The 21346-nt window shown below is 43.5% G+C and overlaps 2 protein-coding genes across 4 annotated transcripts in view; both read right to left on the reverse strand.

The window, feature by feature from the left end:
- Nucleotides 1-21346, reverse strand: part of thop1 (thimet oligopeptidase 1) — a 417271-nt gene that overhangs the window by 12428 nt on the left and 383497 nt on the right. Inside the window, exons 2-7 of one of the 2 annotated variants that reach the window (XM_083767523.1) lie at nt 16149-16239; nt 12782-12973; nt 5797-5945; nt 5066-5173; nt 4532-4634; nt 1173-1330 (exon numbers count right to left, since the gene is read on the reverse strand). In XM_083767523.1, coding sequence (XP_083623649.1) covers nt 1173-1330; nt 4532-4634; nt 5066-5173; nt 5797-5945; nt 12782-12973; nt 16149-16161 — 723 coding nt within the window. In that variant the 5' untranslated portion in view covers nt 16162-16239. Of the gene's footprint in view, nt 1-1172; nt 1331-4531; nt 4635-5065; nt 5174-5796; nt 5946-12781; nt 12974-16148; nt 16282-21346 lie in introns of those variants that run through there. The other variant, XM_083767522.1, reaches the window with a different exon arrangement.
- Nucleotides 20002-21346, reverse strand: part of LOC310860548 (excitatory amino acid transporter 5-like) — a 37412-nt gene continuing 36067 nt past the window's right edge. For both annotated transcript variants that reach the window (XM_083767524.1, XM_083767525.1), the window contains one exon: nt 20002-20235. In XM_083767524.1, coding sequence (XP_083623650.1) covers nt 20041-20235 — 195 coding nt within the window. In that variant the 3' untranslated portion in view covers nt 20002-20040. The remainder of the gene's footprint in view (nt 20236-21346) is intronic.

Below are 21346 nucleotides of genomic sequence, written 5' to 3' on the forward strand. Positions count from 1 at the left end.
AGGGGTGAACCAGGAGATATAGGAGACACAGGAACCAGGAGATATAGGAGACACAGAGGAACCAGGAGATATAGGAGACAGAGGAACCAGGAGATATAGGGGTGCACCGAAGAGACATTTTGGCCGATATCTGATATAATTAATTGTTGGTACGGCCGATAATCAATGTCGATATGATCGCTTTCTGTATTCAACAATCACACCCGTGTGAAGTAAGTGGTGCAACTCCGTATGGGGGTCCCCGGGGGGTCCCCGGAACGCGGCCAGGGTGCCGGCCCGGTTCCGGCGAGCCGCCCCGCGTCCGAAACGGTCGAGAAATGACACGTTCCGTGTCTAGCCAAATAATCCAAATCATCTCTCTCACACCTCTCTACAGCGGGAGTTGAAGGCCTGCTCCACCAGGGGGCCTGCTCCACCAGGGGACTCACCTCTCTACACCTAGAGTTGAAGGCCTGCTCTACCAGGAGGCCTTCTCCACCAGGAGGCCTGCTCCACCAGGGGACTCACCTCTCTACACCGGAAGTTGAAGGCCTGCCCCACCAGGGGACTCACCTCTCTACAGCGGGAGTTGAAGGCCTGCTCCACCAGGGGACTCACCTCTCTACAGCTGGAGTTGAAGGCCTGCTCCACCAGGGGGCCTGCTCCACCAGGGGACTCACCTCTCTACAGCGGGAGTTGAAGGCCTGCTCCACCAGGGGACTCACCTCTCTACAGCGGGAGTTGAAGGCCTGCTCCACCAGGGGGCCTGCTCCACCAGGGGACTCACCTCTCTACACCTAGAGTTGAAGGCCTGCTCTACCAGGAGGCCTTCTCCACCAGGAGGCCTGCTCCACCAGGGGACTCACCTCTCTACACCGGAAGTTGAAGGCCTGCTCCACCAGGGGACTCACCTCTCTACAGCAGGAGTTGAAGGCCTGCTCCACCAGGGGACTCACCTCTCTACATCTGGAGTTGAAGGCCTGCTCCACCAGGGGGCCTGCTCCACCAGGGGACTCACCTCTCTACAGCGGGAGTTGAAGGTCTGCTAAACCAGGGGGCCTGCTCCACCAGGGGACTCACCTCTCTACAGCTGGAGTTGAAGGCCTGCTCCACCAGGGGGCCTGCTCCACCAGGAGGCCTGCTCCACCAGGGGGCCTGCTCCACCAGGGGGCCTGCTCCACCAGGGGACTCACCTCTCTACAGCGGGAGTTGAAGGCCTGCTCCAGGGTCCTGCGGGTCTCAGGGACGTAGCATTTCTTCATGGTGGGGAAGTAGTGAGGATACTTCAGGGTGATCTTCAGGCTGTCTCCGTCCGCCTCCAGAGAGCTCAGGAAGTCCTCCGGAAGACCCCCTGGGAACACAAACCACCACGTTTACAAATTAATGTTTCTATGTCGGTCGTTCTTCGATAAAAAGATAAATAGCAGATATACAAGCTTGTAGCGCGCCACTCGGTGGCACGCTACGAGCTTCTATAAACAATAATAAGCTGCTATAAACAATAATATGTCAACATTTGAATGACCTCTGTGAATAGGGGTCTAGGGGTCACATTGGTCGACTTGCCTTTCTGCTTCCCGAATGGTTAGTCATTGCGACCGGGGTTTTGGGGGGGGGGTCCCCAGTTCATATATGATTTTTTTGGGGGGGTCCCCAGTCCAAATATGATTTTTTTGGGGGGGTCCCCAGTTCAAATATGATTTTTTTGGGGGGGTCCCCAGTTCAAATATGTTTTTTTTTGGGGGGGGGGGGGGTCCCCAGTTCAAATATGATTATTTTTTTGGGGGGGGGTCCCCAGTTCAAATATGATAAAACTTTTTTGGGGGGGGTCCCCAGTTCAAATATGATTTTTTTTGGGGGGGTCCCCAGTTCAAATATATATATATATTTTTTTTTTGGGGGGGGGGGGTCCCCAGTTCAATTTTTTTTTTGGGGGGGGAGGGTCCCCAGTTCAAATATGTTTGTTTTTTTGGGGGGGGTCCACAGTTCAAATATGTTTGTTTTTTTGGGGGGGGGTCCACAGTTCAAATATGATTTATTTTATTTTTTTGGGGGGTGTCCACAGTTCAAATATGATATATTTTTTGGGGGGGGGGGTCCACAGTTCAAATATGATATTTATTTATTTTTTTGGGGGGGGGGGGGGTCCACAGTTCAAATATGATATTTTTTTGGGGGGGTCCACAGTTCAAATATGATTATTTTTGAGGGGGTCCCCAGTTCAAATATTATATTGAGGGGGTCCCAGATTCAAATATTATTTGGGGGGGTCCCCAGTTCAAAGGGTCGTGGCCAGAACAGGTTGAGAACCAGTGACCTACAGCAGAGGAGCTCTTTTTTTTTGGGGGGGGGGGGGGGGTCCCCAGTTCAAATATGATTATTTTTTTGGGGGGGGGTCCCCAGTTCAAATATGATAAAAAAAATTGGGGGGGGGTCCCCAGTTCAAATATGATTTTTTTTGGGGGTCCCCCCAGTTCAAATATATATATTTTTTTTTTTTTGGGGGGGGGGGGGGTCCCCAGTTCAATTTTTTTTTTTTGGGGGGGGGGGGGTCCCCAGTTCAAATATGTTTGTTTTTTTGGGGGGGGTCCACAGTTCAAATATGTTTGTTTTTTTGGGGGGGGGGTCCACAGTTCAAATATGATTTATTTTATTTTTTTTGGGGGGGGTCCACAGTTCAAATATGATATATTTTTTGGGGGGGGGGGTCCACAGTTCAAATATGATATTTATTTATTTTTTTTGGGGGGGGGGGGGGGTCCACAGTTCAAATATGATATTTTTTTGGGGGGGTCCACAGTTCAAATATGATTATTTTTGAGGGGGTCCCCAGTTCAAATATTATATTGAGGGGGTCCCAGATTCAAATATTATTTTGGGGGGTCCCCAGTTCAAAGGGTCGTGGCCAGAACAGGTTGAGAACCAGTGACCTACAGCAGAGGAGCTCTACGCCCAAAACATACAGACTGTTTTTTTCTGTCTTTTTTAAGGTTCTTCATCTTCTCTTCATAAAACCATCATCTGCATCTTACTCTTCGTCTTGCTCGTCATGGCTGCCAGTTCCCACCCGACGTTGTGTGGGAGTCCAGACTGCTCCAGACCGCACTGAATAACTGCTAGCTTACATAATGTCTTGAGGCTAGGACTGAAGTCTAAGACATACAGGTCACCAGGTGTGTTGTCTCCTCCAAAGAGGAAGATACGATCTCCCACCATGCAACAGGACATACTATACATCTGAGACGGTCCTTTCCCCTTGGGCTCAACCGTCTTCCAGATGTATCGTCCAGTGAAACATTTCACAGCAGCAGCTCCAACCTACCAGTAATTGAAATGAGCTCCGCTCTGTTTGTACGAGTCGCTGAATGAATGTTTGTTTAATGAGAACTTTCATTTATAGGAAAATGACATGGACTGGTGATGTGATGTCATCATGACGTCACTCAACTCTTTAACCCATTCTGGGCGGGAACCCCTTTTGGTGTTAGCATTACGCTATGCTTTAGCTATTGAAAAATAGCTGATCTACAAGCCCATAGCGCGCCACCGAGTGGCGCACTACGAGCTTGTAGGTCTGCTATTTTTGAAAAATCGAAGAACGACTGACATGTAAACATAGCTTTTTGCGAAAACTGTCAGGATGTAGAAGAACATTTTTAGAATCTGATCTCAGGTCAGAATGGGTTAACTCACCCAGCTGTTCTCTAGTGAAGCTGTATTAACTCACCAGCTGTTCTCTAGTGAAGCTGTATTGACTCGCCCAGCTGTTCTCTAACCCAGCTGTTCTCCAGTGAAGCTGTATTGACTCACCCAGCTGTTCTCTAGTGACGCTGTATTGACTCACCCAGCTGTTCTCTAGTGAAGCTGTATTGACTCACCCAGCTGTTCCCTAGTGAAGCTGTATTGACTCACCCAGCTGTTCCCTAGTGAAGCTGTATTGACTCACCCAGCTGTTCTCTAGTGAAGCTGTATTGACTCACCCAGCTGTTCCCTAGTGAAGCTGACTGTATTGACTCACCCAGCTGTTCTCTAGTGAAGCTGACTGTATTGACTCACCCAGCTGTTCCCTAGTGAAGCTGTATTGACTCACCCAGCTGTTCTCTAGTGAAGCTGACTGTATTGACTCACCCAGCTGTTCCCTAGTGAAACTGTATTGACTCACCCAGCTGTTCTCTAGTGAAGCTGTATTGACTCACCCAGCTGTTCTCTAGTGAAGCTGTATTGACTCACCCAGCTGTTCCCTAGTGAAGCTGTATTGACTCACCCAGCTGTTCCCTAGTGAAGCTGTATTGACTCACCCAGCTGTTCTCTAGTGAAGCTGTATTGACTCACCCAGCTGTTCCCTAGTGAAGCTGTATTGACTCACCCAGCTGTTCTCCAGTGAAGCTGTATTGACTCACCCAGCTGTTCTCTAGTGAAGCTGACTGTATTGACTCACCCAGCTGTTCTCTAGTGAAGCTGACTGTATTGACTCACCCAGCTGTTCTCTAGTGAAGCTGACTGTATTGACTCACCCAGCTGTTCTCTAGTGAAGCTGACTGTATTGACTCACCCAGCTGTTCCCTAGTGAAGCTCAGGCTGGTGGTGTCTTCGTTCAGGTGTTTGTTGAAGTCGATGCACAGGTTGCTCAGCTTCTTCTTGATGGTCTTGATCTCCTGACAGAGAAGATTACACCGTTAGACTGAACACAGAGAGATAGATAGATAGATAGATAGATAGATAGGGTATAGGATTTAGGGTATTAGGGTATAGAGGGGTTAGGGCAGGGTTCCCCAATAGGCGGCCCACAGAGCGCCCCCTTGTGGCCCATGAAAGAATTAAAATAAAAATAAAAAATGTTTTTTTTTTTTAAGGGTCCCAGATATAAATGGCATTAAAGGTCAGTAGCCTATGCATGTAAAACTGGGCATCCTTTTCAAATGGTGTCTTGCCCTGAAAATGAATTTCCAGGGCAAGACCTCGACCTCGCGCGTGCAGACTCGGCCCCCAGCCTGGTACGCTAGTCAAAATATGGCCCTTAAAATTAATTGGGGAACCCTGGGTTAGGGTATAGGACTTAGGGTTTAGGGGTATTAGGGTATCTTACGTCTTGCTTGTCCTTGTGGAGGTGCAGGCCGTTCCTTCGTCCCAGTTTGACCAGCCTGTCCATGTAGCGCTTAGCCTCCGAGGAGAGAGAGTCTGACTTCACCTTGGACTGAAATATATAAAATATACATTACAGGCTGACTGCACCGTAGACTGAAATATATTAAATATACATTACAGGCTGACTGCACCTTAGACTGACATATATTAAATATACATTACAGGCTGACTGCACCTTAGACTGAAATATATTAAATATACATCACAGGCTGACTGACTGCACCTTAGACTGAAATATATTAAATATACATTACAGGCTGACTGACTGCACCTTAGACTGAAATATATTAAATATACATTACAGGCTGACTGCACCTTAGACTGAAATATATTAAATATACATTACAGGCTGACTGACTTCACCTTGGACTGAAATATAAACATGTAGCGCTTAGCCTCCGAGGAGAGAGTCTGACTTCACCTTAGACTGAAATATATAAAATATACATTACAGGCTGACTGCACCTTAGACTGAAATATAAACATGTAGTGCTTAGCCTCCGAGTAGAGAGTCAGACTGGACAATATATACAATATTATTATTATTATTATATATGGTCATAAAGTGTTCCTACTCTATATATGGTCATGAAGTGTTCCTACTCTATATATGGTCATGAAGTGTTCCTACTCGCACGTGTTCCGCACGCACGCACACACAGAGGGCTGTACCTCCAGGGCTACGATCCTCTGGTAGACGTCCTCTCTCATGCTCATCTCCACGTCGAACTCCGACAGCTTCTTATCGGCGTCGGTGGAGGCTGTACGGACGTCCTTATTGGACGACACATGCTGCGGGAAGTCCAGCATGTTCCTCTGGACTATGGGAGAGAGACAGAGAGAGAGAGACATTAACCTCCTTACTGGGGGAAGTCTAGCATGTTCCTCTGGACTATGGGAGAGAGACAGAGAGAGTCACACAATAAATACATTATCATATTATCATGTAACAACTAATAACGGGATGGCAGTGGTTCAGCGGTAGAGTGGCCGGATGGTAACCGCATGGTTCCCGGTTCGATCCCTGTGGGCTCCCCCAGAGTTAGTGTCGAAGTGTCCTTGAGCAAGACACTGAACGCCACCCATAGGTGTGTGAATGTAATGCACAATCTATGTAAAGGTGTGTGAATGTGTGTGTGTGAATGGGTGAACGTAATGCACAATCTATGTAAAGGTGTGTGAATGGGTGAATGTAATGCACAATCTATGTAAAGGTGTGTGAATGTGTGTGTGAATGGGTGAATGTAATGCATTACATAACATACTCAAGATTAAAAAATGTAATTCCTCATTTCTTCAGAATTTTCAACCAAACACAGCAAAAATCATATGGTGCGACTGTCCCGGCCTTGTTTATCAAAGTAGGAACTTAAATAAAACTAAGGAAAAAAAAGCAAAAATTATTTTAAAAATTCCATAAATATAATATAGATGTCTATTTGTGAGCCTAATCTTTTCAAAGTCCAAGCATAATGTTTTCAATCATTTCTGATCAAAAAGATTTTGTCCCCCAAACCAAAATCATATTGTGTGACACCATTTTGGGACATTTCAACGGGCAATTGTTTGGACACCCATTGGGATAGAGAGGTACTTCTTCAGTAAGGCTGTTCAGCACTTGCATTACAATAGCATGACAGGTGTCTGTGGTGAATTATCATTTTAACATTTTCATGAAATACGATCTTGTTGGAACGCTGACCAATGCGACTCTTCCAAGTGTCTGTGGGTGTGACACCTTTTTCATTAAAAAAGCTAAAGGTATTAGATATTTTGGTCATAATTACATGTAAATCTATGTTGCTTTGTTATAGCTAGCATGTTGTTAGCATGCTAATGTGTAGCTAGTAGCCTCAATGTTATGTTAAGTGCAGAAAACGTAATATGGTGTGACACTTTATCATAATGGTGTGACTGTTTTCCTGTCACGCCATATGACTTTTTTGTCACACCATATGATACAAACTGTATTTTCCTACAGATATAACAATAAATAACAAAGTCCCATGCTTCTTTTGTCCATTTAAACATTTGTTTTAAACATTTTCACCTAAAATCTGCAACTATCCACACTAAATTGTGTTTAATTTAGTTTTATTCAGTCATTGCCATGTTATTCAATGTTAAAGCAATTTTCCTGTTGCTGTTTTTCCTGAGTAATTGTTAAATCAATCTGTAAAGTTCAGTACTCACTAATAAGTAGCTTAAAACACAGTTTGCTTTGACAAATGAAGATATGATCATACGGTGTGACACTAAATAATTTGGTGTGACGTTCCAAATAGTGAAAAAAATCATACCTTTATTAATGATGAAACCATTAATGTTCATGGATTACATAGCAAATAGTCTAAGGAAGAGTCACAAATATTTGTGTAATTTTAGAGAAAGTTTTGTCACAATAAATACAAAATATATTGAAAGACCGATAACATGGGCCTCACATTGAGTGTTGATTACGGAAATAATATACAGATTTAATACATTTTCACAAAATTATAGTGGATCACAGTTTAGTTATGATAAAGGACTTTGATAAAGTGAGCAACTTAAGAAAGGTGTACTCCATTTTCATTTTATAAACAATTATTGTCATGTCACACCATATGACGATTTTAGGCACAAGTACAACAAAATGCTGAATAAATTCTGATTCCAATAAAATATCTAAAAACAAAATATGTTTCCATAAAGATGAGAGTGAGTAGAACAAAAGTAAATCATTTTTATTCCTGTTATTTAAAGGTTTTTAAAAAACAACCGTTAATTAACCGTTGCCGACATCCCTAGACCAGGTGGAGGGTTTTTATCTGCCGGGAACACCCCCAGAGAGAACGTTAGTTCTCTGATGTTGCTCTGGAGTCTGGAGCTCTCTGGTTAGAGGAGGAGAGGGGAAGAGTCTGGAGCTCTCTGGTTAGAGGAGAGGGGAAGAGTCTGGAGCTCTCTGGTTAGAGGAGAGGGGAAGAGTCTGGAGCTCTCTGGTTAGAGTCTGGAGCTCTCTGGTTAGAGAGGAGAGGGGAAGAGTCTGGAGCTCTCTGGTTAGAGCCGTTGCCCCCGCCACCCGACCACGGATAAGCGCTTGAAGATGGACGGATGGATGGATCATGGACGGACAGACACTCAAAATAGGGATAGATTATAAAATAATAATAAAATCAAATTGTGGATCATAGATTCATTATAATCAATAAGTATTTGTTCAATTAAATTCACTGCTGCACCCCCACCCCACTGCACCCCCCCCCCCCCAACACACACATAGCCTGTGACACACACACACACACACACAGTCACACACACACACACAGCAAACAGAAGTGGTAACAAAAAGCTCATTGTTGTCATTGAGTGAAATGCTGATGAGAGAGAAGCTCCCCCGCCGTCCACCTTCCACCGTCCGTCCGTCCCCCCACACACACACACACACACACACACACACACACACGGCCGATTCCTGCCAACTCAGGCGTTCCACCCATGGATACATTGTTGCCGTTCACAGACGTACAGAAAAACACCTCATTTATACGAGAGGTGATCCCATCCCATCCCATCCCATCCGTCGCCCAAACACATTTTATCCCGTTCTGATCAGTTTTCTGAAAAAGCTATGTTTCTATGTCAGTCGTTCTTCGATTTTTCAAAAATAGCAGACCTACAAGCTCATAGCGCGCCACTTGGTGGCGCGCTATGAGCTTGTAGATCTGCTATTTTTCAATAGAGCACCGAAGTCCTGACGTAACTCTCATCCCGACGATTCCCCTGGTTCGCGGAAGTAATGTCTCTATGGAGAATAACATGGGGTGATCTTAATATCGTCTACTATAAGCATTGTGGTCCAAAAATAAACAAGCTGTCTCGGCGTTATTGTCGGGAAGGTGTCTCTGTATCGTTTGCAACAGTCAGTCACTCATATATGATAGTCTGCTTCTAGCGAAAATCTAACTAATTCAACAGCAGTAACATTAGCGTTTTCTCTCAGTCAGTTGATTCTTCATATCCATATGAGTGAAGCGGCCGGGGTGACATGTTTATTTTTCAAACACAGTTGTTATATGAGGCGATCTAAAATCGCCTCAATGGGGATTTCAATGCAACTAAACAAATACATGAACCTGGGGACTGACGCCCTCTACTGAAAGTGACGTCAGACTTCGGTGCTCTATAGCTAAAGCATAACATAATGCTGACAACAAAAGGGGTTCCCGCCCCAAAATGGGTTAACCCACAATTTTGCAACCCATTTTTTTTCACCCAGTGTCAATTATCTAATGTAATCCTGGGCGCTAGTACACTTCCTCTGACAACCTGGGGGGGTGGGGGGGCAGCGGACTGAACCTCATGCTTCCTTCTATGAATGAGGAGTCCAAGTTGCTTCTTTACACCTGACAGAGGGGAGTTTCCCCGGCCGGACGTAGCGCGTGGAAGGAACACGTTATTCCGACCAGTTCCATTCCCCTCCAGCAGGCGCCCCGGCTGGCCAGGGGGAGGCAGTTTAGAGACCAGGATTACTGCATGTTTTTTTGTGAGGGTACCTACCCTAGGGGACACGGGGAGAACATGTGAGGGTACCTACCCTAGGGGACACGGGGAGAACATGTGAGGGTACCTACCCTAGGGGACACGGGGAGAACATGTGAGGGTACCTACCCTAGGGGACACGGGGAGAACATGTGAGGGTACCTACCCTAGGGGACACGGGGAGAACATGTGAGGGTACCTACCCTAGGGGACACGGGGAGAACATGTGAGGGTACCTACCCTAGGGGACACGGGGAGAACATGTGAGGGTACCTACCCTAGGGGACACGGGGAGAACATGTGAGGGTACCTGCCCTAGGGGACACGGGGAGAACATGTGAGGGTACCTACCCTAGGGGACACGGGGAGAACATGTGAGGGTACCTACCCTAGGGGACACAGGGAGAACATGTGAGGGTACCTACCCTAGGGGACACGGGGAGAACATGTGAGGGTACCTACTCTAGGGGACACGGGGAGAACATGCAAACTCCACACAGAAAAACCTTTTTGCCAACAACGCCTCGGGTATGGGCACTGATGCACTGATGCTGTCTGGGCCAGGCTACCCGCCCCTCTAGACCAGAAAGCACGCTGTCTGGGCCAGGCTACCCGCCCCTCTAGACCAGAAAGCACGCTGTCTGGGCCAGGCTACCCGCCCCTCTAGACCAGAAAGCACGCTGTCTGGGCCAGGCTACCCGCCCCTCTATAGACTAGAGGTATCTCTGTATCACAAGTAAGACGCGCAAACGCGGGAAGCGAACGCAGCTCGTGTGTGTGTGGTTGTGTGTGTGTGTGTGTGTGTGTGTGTGTGTGTGTGTGTGTGTGTGTGCTACAGCTGCGCCCTGTGTGTGTGTGTGTGTGCTACAGCTGCGCCCTCTGGTGGCGGGCGGGTGGTGTAACAGCGGGACAGACAGACAGACACACAGACACACACACAGACATTCAGCCCTTGCTGTCATAGTAAGTGGCTCACTGCGTTCGCAATTATATTGTCAGGGAGGTGACTCTGTATCGTTATATTGTCAGGAAGGTGTCTCTGTATCATTATATTGTCAGGGAGGTGACTCTGTATCGTTATATTGTCAGGGAGGTGTCTCTGTATCGTTATATTGTCAGGGAGGTGTCTCTTTATCATTATATTGTCAGGGAGGTGTCTCTGTATCGTTATATTGTCAGGGAGGTGTCTCTGTGTCGTTATATTGTCAGGGAGGTGACTCTGTATCGTTATATTGTCAGGGAGGTGTCTCTGTGTCGTTATATTGTCAGGGAGGTGTCTCTGTATCGTTATATTGTCAGGGAGGTGTCTCTGTATCGTTATAATTGTCAGGGAGGTGTCTCTGTGTCGTTATATTGTCAGGGAGGCGTCTCTGTATCGTTATATGGTCAGGGAGGTGTCTCTGTATCGTTATATTGTCAGGGAGGTGTCTCTGTGTCGTTATATTGTCAGGGAGGTGTCTCTGTATCGTTTACGACAGTCAGTCACTCATATTTGATACAGTCTGTTTCTAGCTAAACTAATTCAGAAGCAGGAACAATAGCGTCAGTTGATTCTTCATATCCATATGAGTGTTTATTTGTTTATTTTTTAAAGACAGTTCTTATATGAGGCATTCTAAAATCCCCCTATGGGGATTACAATGCAAATAAAAAGTACATGACCCTCTACCGGCCCACCAAAAGTTGTTTTCTTTTTCTAAGTTTGGCTCCCGGGCAAACGTCTGATATCTCCTGGGTGTCTCAACGCTCAACCTGAATCGTTAGAGAACCAGGGGCCCGTTCCACGAAACTTGGATTAGAGATTAAGCCGGGATTTAACAGCTATCCTGGCTTAACCCTTGGAGTACCAGTCCCAATTTTTTTGTTTGGGTAACAAATTGGCATATTTTTAATTCATCGTTTTAACATACAAGAAAGATCTGGTGGATTGAAGAGATGTTTTTTTCTTTTTCATTCATTGCAAATGTATTCTCTCGATTCGCCACCAGATGGCGGGAAAGCATCATTATGCTGATTTTGGCTAAAATAGACGGATCTTCCTAAGTCACTTCCGGTTCAACGATCAACAACAACCTGTAGTATTTTGACCCTAGTCAATAGCTTGGCTGGTCCGGATTGCTAAGCTAATGCTATATTTTTCATAACTAAGTCAAATTAACCTCAAATCAACCCCAAAAGATCGCAAAATATAACATTTTTTACAGCGACGCACATAGAGACGGCGCGCGTGCACGATAGCGCACGATCACGCGGATTTCGGCCGTTTTTTGGTAAATTACATCCAACATTAGTGATATTAGCGAAAAAATATTAATTTTTGCTCTTTTGACCCCGCGATAACTGATATTGATTGTCATTCCGTTTTTTCCGTTAACGGGAGGTTTAGATTTTTCGATTAATTTTTTTCCGTGAATTGTAGGCCAAGGGTTAATATATCCTGGATCAGCGATTAACCGGTTTCATAAAAAAACTGGTTAATCTTGCCAGAATAATTTAACCAGTTAACCTGGATATGTTGAGGCTTGATTTGGTTTCATGAAAGTGATGCTACATTAGTTACCATGGAAACTAATGCTTTGGACTTAGCCTGCTCCGGACCAGGCTAACAGCCAGGTTTGACCTAATCCTGATGTCTTTACTGTTCATTAAGCAGTCAAACTGATCACAAAACAATGATGTTTTCCACACTTATTCAATTATTATGGGTTTATGTTGCCTTATTTGTATCAGTCTGCATTAAAGGACTAATTTAAGCACTATATCAAATCAAATAACAGAAATATATAGGCTGCACAACATCATGACAGCTTGTGACACCTCAGTTATGGCCAAATATCACAATGCGACAATATCATTATGCTTACAATATTAAGAATTCTGTTTTAAGTTAATAGTAGTGGTAAAATGTAAACTACATTTTTGGGGTAGTTAATCATTCAGTCTATCCACTATTGAGAGTATGTTCTCTTTAATTACAGCAGCAGTATTTATTTTAGAAGCTTAAGTCCTTGTATCAGTAAGTCTTCTTTTTTTATATATATTTTTTTTTATCCGACGATTTTGTCAGGGTGTGTCAGGGTGTTTCAGGGTGTGTCAGGGTGTGTCAGGGTGTGTCAGGGTGTGTCAGGGTACTCACCGGTGTACTCCACCTCCACGTCAGCCAGGGCTTTCAGGGTGTTCTCGAAGCTCACGGCGTCCAGCTCCAGAAGTCCCACGCGGTCGTAGACCTCCTTTGTCTTACAGATCAGCTCGTCGGACATCTGTTCGATCTGCTCTGGGGTCAGGTCCCAGCGCAGGCGGTTCTCACTGCACACCGAAACCACCTCTCCTGGAACAACACGAATAAAAACACATTTACACTGCGCCCGAAACCACCTCTCCTGGAACAACACGAATAAAAACACATTTACACTGCGCCCGAAACCACCTCTCCTGGAACAACACGAATAAAAACACATTTACAACGCGCCCGAAACCACCTCTCCTGGAATAACGAGAATAAAAACACATTTATTCTGCGCCCGAAACCACCTCTCCTGGAATAACACGAATAAAAACACATTTACAACGCGCCCGAAACCACCTCTCCTGGAATAACGAGAATAAAAACACATTTACACTGCGCCCGAAACCACCTCTCCTGGAATAACGAGAATAAAAACACATTTACACTGCGCCCGAAACCACCTCTCCTGGAATAACACGAATAAAAACACATTTACACTGCGCCCGAAACCACCTCTCCTGGAATAACACGAATAAAAACACATTTACACTGCGCCCGAAACCACCTCTCCTGGAATAATGAGAATAATAATGATGTAACCTCGGCCCAGGACTGTTACCAGTCGACTAAAGAGCCATGGCCTCGATAGGCAAGTAGTAACACAGCACCGTATAGCATGTGTACGGTTAAATAGGCTTTGCAAAAATCGGCCTCATGGTGGCGCAATAACAGGCCGGTGTGGAAAGTTTGGGCAGAGGTTTGTCGTTGGCATCCAGTGGGTGGGCGGGCACGCACGCACACACACCCCAAAACCACCTCTCCTGAAAGCAACATGAAGAATTTGAGCAAAAACTCATTCCACGATTATTTTGTTAGAAAACTGAACTTTTAAAATAGTTCAAATGACCGATGAGCCGGCTCGTAACTAGACAGTTGAACATTGGAAAAGGATTTTCAAAATAGTGAAAATAAATAAATAAATAAATAAAGGAAATACATGTAGGGATAAAGGGTAAGGGTTGGTGCAAGAAAAGATATAGCCCTAAAATTATATGGAAATAGAGGGTATGCGTTTGCATAAAGTGAATGGCAGATCGAGTGACAAAGTGAATGTTGTTTAAAGTTATTTAATGCAATCAAAAAGGACTTTTCTGTGTGGATGTCTGGGCTGTCGAGGCCAGAGAGTAGTTTTCTGTGTGGATGTCTGGGCTGTAAAGTAGTTTAAATTGTGAGTGTAAAATTAAACCAAATGGTTTCCCTTAAGGGTCCATTTTACACGCCCAAGAGTTCAATTATTGTTAAACATCTGCATTAATTGTTAATTTGTTATTTTGTTCAACGTTATATCTTCTTAAATCTTCTATTATCTATAGAGCAGTAATAGGTTGGAATGCACTACCAAAGTGTATAACCAATACAAATACAACATTCATCTTTAAAATCAAGAACACCTTTTATGTAAACCATACTGCAGTAACCCTGGGAAAATAATAATTCAAATGTATAATGTGTTGAAAGTGATTTTTTGCTATGTTTTTCTTTGTTTTTTATTTCTCCTATGTTTTTTATTTCTTATTTTATATTTAATTTTACTATGTTTTATTTTGAGTTATAGTGTTTCTAAACAATTGCAAGTATTGCCTTTGTTAAATGTTAAATGTTTGTCTGTGTCGGACCCCAGGAAGACTAGCTTTTGTCAAGGCTTATAAACAATAAACGTATTGCCTGTTCTCTCCTAATGGTACCAACATCATGTTATCTCTCCTAATGGTACAAACATCATGTTCTCTCTCCTAACGGTACCAACATCATGTTATCTCTCCTAATGGTACCAACACCATGTTATCTCTCCTAATGGTACCAACATCATGTTATCTCTCCTAATGGTACCAACACCATGTTATCTCTCCTAATGGTACCAACACCATGTTGTCTCTCCTAATGGTACCAACATCATGTTATCTCTCCTAATGGTACCAACATCATGTTGTCTCTCCTAATGGTACCAACATCATGTTATCTCTCCTAATGGTACCAACATCATGTTGTCTCTCCTAATGGTACCAACATCATGTTATCTCTCCTAATGGTACCAACATCATGTTGTCTCTCCTAATGGCACCAACATCATGTTGTCTCTCCTAATGGTACCAACATCATGTTATCTCTCCTAATGGTACCAACATCATGTTGTCTCTCCTAATGGTACCAACATCATGTTATCTCTCCTAATGGTACCAACATCATGTTATCTCTCCTAATGGTACCAACATCATGTTATCTCTCCTAATGGTACCAACATCATGTTGTCTCTCCTAACGGTACCAACATCATGTTATCTCTCCTAATGGTACCAACACCATGTTGTCTCTCCTAATGGTACCAACATCATGTTGTCTCTCCTAACGGTACCAACATCATGTTATCTCTCCTAATGGTACCAACATCATGTTATCTCTCCTAATGGTACCAACATCATGTTGTCTCTCCTAATGGTACCAACATCATGTTATTTCTCCTAATGGTACCAACATCATGTTATCTCTCCTAATGGTACCAACATCATGTTATCTCTCCTAATGGTACCAACATCATGTTATCTCTCCTAATGGTACCAACATCATGTTGTCTCTCCTAATGGTACCAACATCATGTTATCTCTCCTAATGGTACCAACATCAATACAGCATGGCATTGTGGACAGAATCTAATCCAACGACAAACATGACAATATTGTTAAATGTCATCAAATGGTGGTCCATGGCTCAAAATGCTGAATAAATAATCAACATTGAATTTGATATGAAAAGGGTTGAAAACTAAAAGTTGTCAAAATAAATGTAGTAGAGTAAAAAAATAAAGTGCAATATTTGCCTCTGAGATGTACTACAGTGGCGATATAGAAAGTACTGAGGATTGGAAAATAATACTCCAGTAAAGAAAAGGTATACCTTGAACATTGTACTCATAGTTAATACCCACACTCCCACAGTACTAAAGTGAATGAGTAAATGTACTCAGTTAATCCCCACAGTACTAAAGTAAATTAGTAAATGTAGGCTGCTCATACGTACTCCCCACAGTACTAAAGTAACTGAGTAAAGTAGTGGAGTCCCTCTAATGTAAATGACTGGAGCTGATGCTAGCCGCTGTTAGCCTGCTAGCATCCATCCATTCCAGTCCCATTCTCTACAGAGGCAGCTCGAGCGTCCAATGAGCGACTGGATAACCCAGACAGAAGCATTAATTAATGAGAGAGGTGTTAATTAGAGCTCACCTGTGGGTCCCATGGTGTTTAATGACGGGTTTAATTAGATGTAAATTAAATGAATGACTGACAGAAGCAGCAGCAGCAGCTCAGCTCAAAGCTCTGATGGATCCACTCACACAGCACACAGACAGCCACGGGGCGCCAGGTTTACGGGCGGAAATAAGCGACCGTGGTCTATGAAAATTAAACATGCCCGCAAGGGAAGGAAACCAACAAACCACTCCACCAGTGTTGTTTTCGTCGACTAAAACTAAGACGAAAAATGTTCGTCGACTACCTTTTTTCACTGAAGAAAACTAAATGGAAACTAAATTAAAACTATGCTATGGTGACTAAAACTAAGACTAAATATAGTATATTGACAATGTCGTCAACAAATAACTAGACTAAAATGTTAGGAAGGGACTATAGTGGACAAGAGATCCAGTATAAGTCATTTTACACTTGGTTGCATGCTGAAAATAGCCGATCTACAAGCTCACAACAGCGTCGTCACGTTGTGACTGTGAGCTTGTAGATCGGCTATTATTTTCAGCAAGTGTAAAATCATTCCTTGCGACGGCATCAATGCTCACCAAAATACATTTTAGTCGACTAAAATCTCATGACATTTAGTCAACTAAAACTAAACTAACACCAACACATTCCAGTTGACTAAAATGTGACTAAAACTAAATGAAAACTATTCAAAAGACTATGACTAAAACTAAAATCAAAATTTGCTGCCAAAAACAACACTGCACTCCACACGAATTAAATTAAATCTAGACTATTCACCGGTTATTGAAAATAACGAGCTCACGAGCTTGTAGATCTGTTATTTTCAACAACAAAAAAATAACCCCTTGGGGATTATTTGATTAATGTAATATTATTGGGGTTTTTTTTATATTTAATAAAAACCACACCCGTGTGAAGTGAGGGGCGCTCTCTTCGAAGACCTTCGTCTTCAATGTTTGTGTTTGTTTACACAAACACTCAAAGCTGGACATTAATTGTCTCAATGCCAATGGCATTGTGTGTGTGTGTGTGTGTGTGTGTGTGTGTAATAGGACAATGTTTGATATTTACAAGCAACTTTGAAGGAAAACACGCCCATGGTCGCTTATAACGAGCGGACATGGCAACACGGAACAGAGCACATCAACGTAAGGCACGTCGCCGTGATGACGTGGGCGTGGAGAGGATGCCAAGGATTGGACCGTGACGTCGATGATACAACGATGATGATGATGATAATAATGAAACAGCGGACAAGTGTTGTGAACTGAAATGAGGTCACAACTTGTGACCTCATTTCAGTTTCAATGAATCCATTTATTAATTATAGAGTTCACCCAGGGGTCTTTGAGGAGGTTCCAGGTGGTCCCCAATCAGCTACGAGTTGGTTTACCAACTTGGTAACCAAATTGATTGATTGAAATATCTATTAACAGTTTTCAGAATTACAGTACATTTCAAGCACAAACTCAATACAAAGACTGTTAACTGTGAGTGGACGACCCAATTAAGCATAATTACACTTGTTTACAAGAGGGTCCACCATGTTCAATTCATCAAAACATTTAGAGACTCCTAACAGAACCCCTAACCCCTAACAGAGTTAGTGTTGAAGTGTCCTTGAGCAAGACACTGAACCCCTAACAGAACCCCTAACAGAGTTAGTGTTGAAGTGTCCTTGAGCAAGACACTGAACCCCTAACAGAACCCCTAACAGAGTTAGTGTTGAAGTGTTCTTGAGCAAGACACTGAACCCCTAACAGAACCCCTAACAGAGTTAGTGTTGAAGTGTCCTTGAGCAAGACACTGAAGCCCTAACAGAAACCCTAAGCCTAACCCCTAACAGAGTTAGTGTTAAGTGTCCTTGAGCAAGACACTGAACCCCTAACAGAACCCCTAACCCCTAACAGAACCCCTAAGCCTAACCCCTAACAGTTAGTGTTGAAGTGTCCTTGAGCAAGACACTGAAGCCCTAACAGAAACCCTAAGCCTAACCCCTAACAGAGTTAGTGTTAAGTGTCCTTGAGCAAGACACTGAACCCCTAACAGAACCCCTAACCCCTAACAGAACCCCTAAGCCTAACCCCTAACAGAGTTAGTGTTGAAGTGTCCTTGAGCAAGACACTGAACACCTAACCCCTAACAGAACCCCTAACCCCTAACAGAGTTAGTGTGGAAGTGTCCTTGAGCAAGACACTGAACCCCTAATCACTCCCGATGTGCAGGTTGGTTCCTTGCATGGTTTCCTCCACCATCTACAGTATGTAAAGCGCCAATTGGATCGAGGCGTTATTATATAAACATCTTTACATTTATTTACCAATAATGTCATGTATTAAAAAGAAATGTGTCTAGTGTGCAAATGAATGTGACTTAATATCTGCACTTTGCAACCTGTTCCTTCAACTCTTTCCACTACATCGAGTCTATAAATAAAAATAAAGAAACACACGTACACATCACTCAGGTTCAAACAGTTATATTTCATATAAAAAAAAAGACACAAACACAAATATATACAAATCAAACCGTTCCATGACAAAATAATGCTGTGTTGCTAACTTAAATAATGAGTGGCTGACATGTTGGCAGGTGATCAGCAGGGGTCAGCATTGAGTCGTGATGTCTTGTTAGGAGGACACAGATTACAGGGCGTATTAGCAGTGGCGGACATTTTGTGGTGTGAGAGATAAAGCCAATTAGTTCCCCCCGCACCCCCCAGAGAATTCAGAGAAAGATATTGTAGGCCAATGAAGATGTGTGACCGTAACCGTGGCAACAGGTGAGTTCAAAACAGAATAAATTATGTATCATGATGTCAGCTATTATGGAAAGACACATAAAAGTGTCTTATGTGTTTTATATATTTTTGAGCCCCTCCCCCTATACAGCTTTAATGTTTGTTTTTTCAACGATGCTTGTTTAAGAAAACGCCTCATAGACAATAAAGAGAAATCTAATGTTTGTGTTGAGGACTAAAACCAACATTAGCACCTGTTGCTGAAACAAACATTATGTTGTAATTGATGTTCTAGGATGAACAGAGCACCCCTCACTTCACCACAGGTGTGATTTTTTTAGTACTTGTGATGACATCATAACGGGATAATTTCCTCTGTTTTAAGAGTTATCGACATTCAACACCTCGAGAAAACGAAACATCTCTTCGTCTCCAGATGACGAGAAATAAAAGGATTTTAAATTGTTGTCACGATCGTTAAACAATGTTTGGATTCTCAGTCAAGATGATAAACTCGGGATGATTTGAAAACAAAATCCCGACATTGCCTTTCTGTAACTTTTGCTGCATTAGTGCGTTACATTTCTGTCCATCCATATAACCACACGTTTAGCCAGCGTAGATATATATTTGTCTGGAAGTCCAGACTGACATGATCACTGCATAGATATTAGTCTGGAAGATTTATCTCCAAGTGGGCGGGGTTTATCTCCAAGGGGGCGGGGTTACAATACAGATTATAACGTCACAGCAACAACAACAACAACAAAAGTCTCGGTTTGAATAAGTGGGCTCTGATTGGTCACCCACAACTCTGGGGTGAGCTAAATGTAATTGACCAATCAGCTCAGGGATGTTTTAGTTTGTGGCAGAGTGGTGTGGTTTTCCAGGCTATAATTAACCACACGTAGCTTGTTAAAACAATTAGAAACATTCAATTAAAACAAATTAGAACCGGTTAAAACATTCACGCCAGCAGAAGGAAAACGCAACGATGCGCTAACACAGACAGAAGTTAATGCACGTCACCAAGACAGTGGAATATAAAAGACGAATACATTGAAAAATTAAGGCATGCCACGTGTGTGTGTGTGTGAGTGTGTGTGTGTGTGTGTGTGTGTGTGTGTGTGTGTGTGTGTGTGCGCGCGCGTGTGTGTGTCAGACTTGACAGATGTTGTAATAAATGGTGTGTGCTTCTGCGTTATGCGTCATGGCTTCGTACATGCAGTCGTGCTTGTGCTGGTGGAGCTCCGTCATTGGCAGGTTGACGCAGTGGGAGGAGCTATCGGCGTAGTGGGAGGAGCTATCAGCGTTCCGGCAGTGAGGGATCTGAGTGCCGTAGGACGGGTTTGTCTGTGAACGCCCACACACACACACACATGCACGCACGCACACACACACACACACACACACACACACGCACGCACACACACACACACACACACACACACACACACACACACACACACACACACACACACACACACACACACACACACACACAGGAACACAGGAACAGGAACATGAATTTAATTCACACATTAATCATATTACCAAGATTACAACGTGTTTTAACTAAAACTAAGATGAGAGAACATATTACTCCTGTTTTAGCTTCCGGTTGTTTTTAGGATTGATTCTAAAATTATTTTACTTGTTTATAAAGCTCTCAATGGTCTCGCACCTTAATCCTACTTACTTGACTGCCTGCCTAAATATGTCCCAAACCTTCCTACGTACATGACTGCCTGCCTAAATATGTCCCAAACCGCCCCCTATGGTCTTCCACTGCTGGCCTGCTCGCTTTGCCTAAGGAAATGGCAACTAAAAAACACTGCAAAGCAGCTTTCTGCTTCTACAGGCGACAGTGGGAACAAACTCCCACTGTACCTTCGCCAGGCAGCCTCTGTAGATGTTTTTTAAAGCTCAGCTCAATACCCACTTCTACACTCTGGCTTTTAATTGATCTTTTACATTTTTGTCATTCATGTCCTCACTGTATTGCATTACTGCTATTATTTTTTATGTTTTATGCCTTGCTTTTCTTTTCTTTCTTTCTCCATTGCTCTGTAAAGCACTTTGAGCTGCATTTCATGCCATGAAAGGTGCTCTACAAATAATGTTGTTTTATTATTATTATTATTATTATTATTAATTAAAACTCATTCCCTGGCAGACTTTACACTAGATGGCGCTCTTAGCTGACCTATTCGCTATAACACCGCGGCGCTCCCGACCCATACTGCTAGGTTCCCTGACCTTCCCGGTGTCTCCCAGGGGGAAGTCTTTCCGACACAGATGTGATGCTAGGTCATAGTGATGGTAGGTTTATAGTGATGCTAGGTCATAGTGATGCTAGGTTCCATGTAGATGCTAGGGTTCATTAGTGTCCTGACCTTCCCGGTGTCTCCCAAGGGGAAGTCTTTCCGACACAGATGTGATGCTAGGTTTCATAGTGATGCTA

This window comes from Protomyctophum parallelum (assembly GCF_964188405.1).
Source record: "Protomyctophum parallelum genome assembly, chromosome: 6".
Classification (NCBI taxonomy): domain Eukaryota; kingdom Metazoa; phylum Chordata; class Actinopteri; order Myctophiformes; family Myctophidae; genus Protomyctophum; species Protomyctophum parallelum.